General features: G+C 40.1%; 1 protein-coding gene across 3 annotated transcripts in view; it reads left to right on the forward strand.

Moving 5' to 3' along the window:
* The window catches only part of DSE (dermatan sulfate epimerase), a 60,822-nt gene extending 57,333 nt beyond the window's left edge, over positions 1-3,489 (forward strand). For all 3 annotated transcript variants that reach the window (XM_015240457.3, XM_072965770.1, XM_015240458.3), the window contains one exon: positions 805-3,489. In XM_015240457.3, the coding sequence (XP_015095943.1) occupies positions 805-2,563 (1,759 nt within the window). In that variant the 3' untranslated portion in view covers positions 2,564-3,489. The remainder of the gene's footprint in view (positions 1-804) is intronic.
* Positions 3,490-9,016: the final 5,527 nt, after the last annotated feature.

The following is a 9,016-nucleotide window of genomic DNA, read 5'->3' on the forward strand; positions in this document are numbered from 1 at the left end:
ATTAGTATTTTTGGAGCCTTTCTGAACCAAAACCTGTGTTCTTAATCACTGTGAAAGTTTAATGTTAATAATTGTATTATTTTGATGTTGAACATTTATCATAAAATAAGAAATTTATTGTTTTAAAAAAAGCATGGCATCATCTGCAGATTAAAAACAAAACCTTTGGATCTGGGCTAGACAGTGGTGGGCACAGTCATAGTCCTCTAGTACCAGATCACTCCCTGAATTTCACTGTTTATAGTCTTAGATGCAACATTGGCAGGAAATTTTTATATAATATGTGAAATTCAGCTCTATTCAAATTTATTTCTCAGGCGGTGGGGGAAGTACTCTACCGAACTCTCTATAATATCTGTTGTTTGCAGAACAATACTTCATTACCATTCAAGGATTGTTAAGAGTCCAAAACCTAACGGGGGTTTCCTGGAATAGGAGCCCTTCACCTAGAGTTCTGGATGAAGTGCTTAATTCTATGAGCTCCAGTTGTTTGGGTGGCAGCTCTGAAATTGTGAAGTGAGGAAAGTCCATGTAGTTATTATCAGCAGCAGTCATTTCAGGCTCAAACCCTTCACAGCTGCAAAGATCCACTGCTCTCCCATCACCAAGGGCGTTCCACTACACATGCTGATTATACAGGGGTGTCTGCAGAAATGGCTCTGATACAGTCTACACTGCCAGTGCTCTGGATCGTATTTGTGTGTTGGCTCCTCCAGGTACGTTACCACGTGGCATCACGCCTCTGATGTGTTCCTTTTCCGTCTATCAGAAAACCATTTAATTTTTAAAAATCAATTCTTTCAGGTATGATGCCAGCTTGAAGTCTATTCCCCCTCCAGATTTTGGCACTCCAACATTGCATTATTTTGAAGACTGGGGTGTTGTGACTTACGGAAGTGCACTGCCTGCAGAAATCAATAGATCTTTCCTTTCCTTCAAGTCGGGAAAACTTGGAGGACGTGCAATATATGACATTGTCCACAGAAACAAATACAAAGACTGGATCAAAGGCTGGAGAAACTTTAATGCAGGGCATGAACATCCTGATCAAAACTCATTTACTTTTGCTCCCAATGGTGTGCCTTTCATTACTGAGGCTCTCTACGGGCCAAAGTACACCTTTTTCAACAACGTTTTGATGTTTTCCCCAGCTGTGTCCAAGAGCTGCTTTTCTCCCTGGGAGGGTCAGGTCACAGAAGACTGCTCATCAAAGTGGTCTAAGTACAAGCATGACCTGGCAGCTAGCTGTCAGGGGAGAGTGGTTGCTGCAGTGGAGAAAAATGGGGTGGTTTTCATCCGAGGAGAGGGTGTGGGAGCTTACAACCCCCAGCTCAATCTGAAGAATGTTGAGAGGAATCTGATCCTCCTGCACCCGCAGCTTCTCCTTCTTGTGGATCAGATACACCTGGGAGAGGACAGCCCCCTGGAGACAGCCGCAAGCTTCTTTCACAATGTGGATTTTCCTTTTGAGGAGACAGTGATAGATGGAGTCCATGGGGCTTTCATCAGGCAGCGAGATGGCCTCTATAAAATGTACTGGATGGATGATACAGGCTACAGTGAGAAAGGCACCTTTGCTTCAGTGACGTACCCCCGGGGCTATCCCTACAACGGGACCAACTATGTGAATGTCACCATGCACCTCCGAAGTCCCATCACCAGGGCAGCTTACCTCTTCATAGGGCCATCCGTCGATGTTCAGAGCTTCAGCATCCATGGAGATGCTCAACAACTGGATGTGTTCATAGCCACCAGTGAGCACGCCTACACCACTTACCTGTGGACAGGTGAGACCACAGGACAGTCTGCCTTTGCACAGGTCATTGCTGACCGTCAGAAAATTCTGTTTGACCGGAGTTCAGCCATCAAGAGCCCCATCATCCCTGAGGAGAAGGACTATGCTGCCCTTGTGGACCAGAACCTGCAGCGTTTTAAGCCAGTGTTCCAGCTGCTGGAGAAGCAGATCCTGTCCAGAGTCCGGAACACAGCCAGCTTTAGGAAGACTGCTGAGCGCCTGCTGAGGTTTTCAGATAAAAGGCAGACTGAGGAGGCCATCGACAGGATTTTTGCCATCTCACAGCAGCAGCAGCAGCAAAGCAAGTCCAAGAAAAACCGAAGGGTTGGCAAACGCTATAAATTTGTGGATGCTGTCCCTGATATTTTTGCACAGATTGAAGTCAATGAAAAAAAGATTCGACAGAAAGCTCAGATTTTGGCACAGAAAGAGCTGCCCATAGATGAAGATGAAGAAATGAAAGACCTTTTAGATTTTGCAGATGTGACGTACGAGAAACACAGAAATGGTGATTTGATGGAAGGCCGGTTTGGACAGGCTCGGATGGTGACAACTACTCGCAGCAGAGCCCGGGCACTGTCTGCTTCGTATACCAGACTGTTTCTGATTCTGAACATTGCTATTTTCTTTGTCATGTTGGCAATGCAACTGACTTATTTCCAGAGGGCCCAGAGCCTACATGGCCAAAGATGTCTCTACGCAGTCCTTCTAATAGATAGCTGTATTTTATTATGGTTGTACTCTTCTTGTTCCCAGTCACAGTGTTAGCACTGAAGCTATAATTTGCTTGATCATTTGGTGGTCACAAGTCTATGCAAAAAAGAAAAAAATCATTGCCCCAGTTTGTTATCAGATTTTTTTCCCTCAGATTCATTTTAACAAATTAAGGGGAAAGTATTTTTACACAAGAAAGCAAAGACATGGAGAAATCAGTGTTGGTACAGGCAGAGAATTTATCAGGGCAATCAGAGGAGCTTGGTTGTTGATGCTTCTGGAAGTGTCTGGCTTGGCCAGCATGGCAGTCCACATGCTACTACTCTTAGAAGAAACAAAAGTTTGGTTTTTCAGTAATATTACTTCTTAAGAGAAAAATAAAACTTAGGTAGAATTGGATTTTATTAATAGTAATTTAATGCTATTAGCAATCTCCAGATTCTATTTTATGGAAAGACTGAGGTACACAATTCTGAGAAATATGGAAAAATTTTTTTAATGGTGTAGTCATGTTGAAAATAAACTTTGATGTGTCCTGGTATGGTGGTGTCAGCTTCCTTGGAGAGTCATTTATTAGTTAAATGAATAACAGCATCTGCATATTGGATTACTATTCAGATAACACAGTAAAATGGCAGAAGATCATTAAAAACTGAAGATATATTTCCAGTAGAAAACATATATCTGTGAATGAATATTTCCTTGATGATGCTGGTTTCTGCACACACATAATTGACCACTTTTATGCAACCATTCAATAAATAAGACAATTACAGGTGACTTAATTTTCTATTTTTCTTCTATGGAAAACAGTTGTAGACCCAATGACTAACTTCAAAATAAAATATTCTGTATCCTGAATGTTGATATCAATACCAAAGAAGATGTGGAAGCTAAAATTTGGATATGATTCTTACATTTTTTAATAGAAACCCTTCTTCAAGTTTATTTTGCTAAATAAACATCATAATTGTAATTTTTCTATAGTGTCTTTCTTTTTTCCATTACATTAAACATGTATGCAACAATTTTGAAATCTTTGAAGAGAAATGTTTGTTTGGGCATGGGTTAATTAAACATAAAGTAGAGTTTGAGTTGAAAGAAGTAATTTCTCTGCTGATTTACCTTTTTGTTGTCTAAGCATATTTTAAACATTTAAAATAAAAGCAAAATTTTGATATTTAAGTGATACCAAACTTTTAAAACATAAAATTTTCATGTTTATTTTCCATTAAGTCCTCAGGAGGTAACAGCAGCACAGGAGTGCTGGAAACGTATTCCACAGTGTGACATTTCAGTGTAAGAAAATGATATACTTAAAAGGAACTTAACAGTGAATTATCTTACATTTAGCATATTTGAGTCATATAGTCATATATTTCTCCCTTGAAAACAGAAAATATGTTTGGCTCAGGTTTACAAGGAGAACACATTCACTGATTTATTGGTCTAAGGCAGTAATGGCGATCTTTTCCTTTTACTTGTCTTTTGATTCATGGAAATACCGGTAAGTAACAGAAAACAAGAACACGGAGAAACTTACGAGCCCCCTTTGGCAGTTCTAATTTTGAACCTTCTTTCCTAAAGAAAACCCAAGTGTGACTTTTCACTGTGCTTCCCTCACTAGACTGGGAATCTAGAAAATGACTTCTGAGGAAGTATTTTTTTTCTTTCATGGAAGAAGTCACTAGGGAGGATGTCATTACACACTGTTTAAAAGAATAATGTTTTCAAAAGAATAATGCTTCCGTTTGTCCTGCATGGATGCTGTTAGAGGGCTTTAAACTTGCTTTATGTGACAGACTCTCCGTTTACTTAACCTTATTCCACATTCCTGTCTTCTACTATTTCTCATTCAAAAAGGATGAATTGTCTGAAATGATCAAAAGCAAATTTTGAGAAAAAAGATAAATTGCTCTTTGAGGCTACCAAGCAAACCTGATCTCGGATCCAAAAACTCAAGCATACTTTCTCATAGAGATGAAGAGTGCAAGCCGGTGCCAAATCCAGCTTTCCTTTTGTTTTCACTAGGTTGGGGCAGACAAGAAGTTAGTCCCTATAGCAAGATCTAGTGTAACACATCAGCTCATTTTTAAAGCAATTTTTTAAAATATGGTAATCATGTATCTTTAAAACAAAATTAATTAAATGGGTTTTTTTCCCCTTCTAATGGGCCTTGTGTTAAGAAAGTATTTCAATGAAAAAGAATAAGAAATTTCCACAGTCATTGACTTAAATGGTTCAGTTAAAAAATGTTGAGGCAAATGACAGCTCTTCATAATGAGGCATGTTTTATATCAGGGATAGTGCGTATTTGAATAAAACAAAAGAACTCTTGGTATCTTCAAGAAAAGCAAGAAATATTAAATCTCTCTTGAAACTGAGTAATTAATTATGAAATCTGTTTCAGTGTTGCTCACTATGAAAGGAGGGTTTCAGGTTCATTGGATAATATGGGAGCTGTTGTTCAGGGGATTGGCAGGGCTTTGAGTCCTCATCTTGAAGAAAATTTGGGAAACATAAGCATACAGAGGTTGTCTGTGCAGTGGAAGGGGCATGTTCCCTGGTTGATAACTGATTAGTTTCTAACGGCCTTGACAATGAATGAGACCCATCATATGCTGAGAGAACAGTCTTTGAGATCATTGTTACAATTGTTAATAAAGTCAAGTGGAAGACATTCTCAGGCTTTTAATAATTAAAATCTGTTTTATCACCCAGAATATTGACTTTAATTCTTCTACAAAGATTTTGGTCATAATTTTTAAGAAGTACCAAATATTTTAAGGTTACTATAAAATAGTTTTAACAGAATATTATACACACTGAATAATGTTTTTAAGAAGAAAAATTTATATGGTAACTTACTCTGTTTAAAAAAAAATTTGATGGTTCATAAACTACCACAAAGGAATTGGAAATTTGTCCAAACTTTTAAGAGAAAGCAAGTTATGAAATGTCATATTTGTAGGTTAAAAAGTAAATTCCTGGTTTTCCTTAGAAACACAAAAGCAGATTAAAATAGATACGGTCATGGGCGGGAGGGCCATGTGATTTATTTTCTTAACTGGGCACTTCTGAGAGTTAAAGGAGAAGCAAAGAACAGATCCCAGGATTGTTCCGGGAGAAGAAGGACAGACGGTCACCTCTGTCATAGATTGATACAGGAAATAAAACAGGGAGGTGTGTGAAGGTCTAACCTGAAGTTTAGTGCTAAAAAAGGAACTTGAAATGATCAGATTAAGCCTCCAAAATCTGCAGGTAAGGAGACTGGGCTCAAGCAAAGAGGGCTGGTCTTTGCTTCTTCCTGTGCTCACTTCATTTCTGTTGGCAAAGCCCAGTGACTTGATCTTTCCTCTTTGTGTTCATGTTGAAAGAGGTCAATTTCTGCTGGCAAAGATGACCTATTTTTCCTGGCCGCGTTTCAGCTAGATACAAGCTTTATGCTATGTCATATCAATGAAGTACTGACAAGTTTTCAGGAAGTGACTGAGAAATCATGCATTCTACTACATAGTCTAAATAATTTTTGGTCTCTTTTAATAATTTCGAACTCTATTAAGTAAGATACAGTCACCACATGAAGAGTAAAAGTTGATGATGTTGCACTATGACTTTTTTGTTCTTTTTCTTGGCTGTGCAATTTCTTTTTGTTTTCAAGTTTTCTTTCCTTTTTTTTTTTGGTGTAAGTTATAAACAAATGATTTAAAAATTAAAACAGTACTAGAAGGCTTGTGTTTTTAAAAACCTGCCCTCTCTCTTCTCACTCTTGATTCATGTTTCCCGGAAGTAACCAATTTCTGACTATCTTAGCTGTTGGGTCCATTATGTCCTTGTTTATGTTAAGCTCAAAACTTCCTACCAATGACAAGGAGGATTTTAGCTCTCTTATCCATCTTCCCCTTCTTACCTGTTTCATTCACCCTCATCCTTCTAACAGAGCTATCATAATTTGGGGCCAAGTCAGTATTCAGTGTTTACATGTTAAAACTATATCAATAAGACTCACAGTGTAGCGTGTAGCCTACTCTCCTAATTCCTCTCGTATACAACTTGGGTTTCCCCAGAGCTAATGAGTTAATGATTATTTCTTCTTCTCATGTGCTTAGTTGTCAAGCAGTTTCCTTTCACTTCCAAGCTTTCCAATGTTAGTGTGAATCTCCTCACTCTGTTCAATCACGTCTGTAGAATTTGGCAGTTCTCTTTGTTCTTGGGGCCCTCCTTCCATGTTGGTTGTTCTCAAATCTCCTCTCTCCATCATTCTGAGGACTCTCTGTGCCTCTTTTCTGTGTAAATCTGTTCCCTGAACCCCATGCTTTCCTTGCTCTTAATTAGTGTCTCGATTTGGCAGAGCATGTCTTCCCCGAGGTTCCTGACAAAGGATGAGTGGGGAATAAAGTTTTGCCTCCTTCCATTTCTGAAAAAAATGTTTATTCTCTCCTTCACTTGATTGACCACTTAGCCAGCAATTCTAATCTGGAAATAACTTTTCCTCAGAGTCATGAAGGCATGGCTTTCCCATTTCTGGTGCTGCTGTTGAAAAGTCTGTTACCAGGTTTTCTCTTGGACAGAGCGATTTTAACCAGAGAGAAAGTCTCCAGTCTCCTTCCTAGGTAGCTGAGGGGAGGGATGCTGGAGGAGGGAGCTGTTTAATAGGCCTAACTGCCTGTGTTCTCAAAGCAAGTGGAGGAAGGGGACTGGGGCTCTCACTGTTTGGTAAGTGAACATTTAACATGTTCTCTGATTACAGTGCCTCCACTCATCTGTTTTGTGTCTTTAAACCAGAATCCCTCTCCTCAGTCTCCTCAGGGAGTCAAGGCCTCCTCTCCCACTGGAGTCCGAGTGTAGTCTGTCCACTAGGGGGCCATCTTCCACTCCAATGCTTTCCCACTCTCAGAGGTACCTACTGCCAACTCCTGAGTGTCCTTGTGGTTCTGCTGAGCCAATTGGCTTGTTTTTGTCAACTCCAGTCCCACTTTCTTGCTGGCTTGGATTTCAGCCTCCTGTTTAGTTACCATTTATCCATCTAGAATTATTCTATTCTTCATTCATTCATTCTATAAATATTTTTTTAGCACCCACTAGGCTCAAGGCACTGTTCTGGTGCTTAGAATACACATCAACAAATGAGCTTAGGATAACTATATCAGTGAATAAAATAAAGATCCTGTCTTGGTGCTTAAATTCTAGGGAATGGGTCTGAAAGATTAGCCTAATTCCTAAGTAAAGTATATAATCTATTAAAAGATAATAGGTGCTATGAGGGAAAGGGAAAGGCAGGATAAGGAGATAGAGGAGAGGGTGTAGTTTTAAATAGGACAGTCAGAATAGGCTCTATTGATGCCCCCGTGCCCATCTTGTTTTCACTTTTAAAATACCTTTACTGTCAATTTAATAGGGCTTCAGGAAGGATCAGAAATAAGTTCATATATTGAACCCAGTATGTTTAACTGGAAGCCCCACATCACTTTTCAGGTGGGTTGACGAATAGCAAGAATGACAATAACATGGGTTTATTGAGCACCTACTATGTGCCAGGGACTATTTTAGAAACTGGAGATTTGAGAGAGAACGACAAAGTAAAACCTGGTCCTCATGTAGTGTGTGTTCAGATGTGAAGAGTGGGTGGGTGGAAAGGGCAAACAGCCACAACCACAACAAAAATGCACCCTGTCAAGGAGTGATAAGGACTGTGGGGAATAAAGCAAGAAGGGGTGTGAAGTGATGGTGAGCCAGTACCACTTTATGAAAAGAAGTTTCAGATGTGAGAACATGTGCACTGAAATATGAAAGACATGAGGGCGTGGACCACAGGGACATCTAGGAGAAAAGCAGTCCAGGCAGAACAGCAGTGACAAAGGCCCTAAAGCCAGTATGTGCTTGGTGTGTTTCAGGAAGAGGAAGTCAGTATGGCTGGAGCAGAGTGGGCGAGGGGAGAAGGGTGGGAACAAGACCTGATCCTACGAGGGCCCCCTGGGTTCTAGCAAACTTGGATTTTGAGGTGGGAAGCCAGTTGGAAGAACTGAGTTGCAATTACCTGAGACGTGGCTGCTGAAGGAGGAACAGGGAGAGATGGGTCCAGGAGCTTGTATACTTTCTAACCATCCAGCTGGAGATGGACAAGCCTGGAATCCCGGGATGGGCTCTGGCTGAAGATAGAATTATTGATGACTTCTTCAAGGTTAAATAGAACATCACTAGCTATGTAGGAGGAGAAATGCATCCTGGGTAAATGGAATAGCATAAAGAAACAGAAATGTGGAAAAGCAAGTCTCATTCAAGAATTCACCCAGAATGGCGTGGTTGGCCCACAGGGCATGTAATGAGGAGTGGTTGAAGATGAGGCTGGAAAGGAAAGCAGGGAGGAAAGATATCATAGGACTTTGTATAGCATGCTAAGGAAGCTGGATTTTATTCTGCAGTGAGGGCTTCTCAACTTTTTTATGCTTCAGCCTAAGTGAGGGATACAACAGATGCCCACTACGAGCCAGCATGGCAGTGACTTTC

Source organism: Vicugna pacos, chromosome 8 (assembly GCF_048564905.1).
Source record: "Vicugna pacos chromosome 8, VicPac4, whole genome shotgun sequence".
Taxonomy (NCBI): domain Eukaryota; kingdom Metazoa; phylum Chordata; class Mammalia; order Artiodactyla; family Camelidae; genus Vicugna; species Vicugna pacos.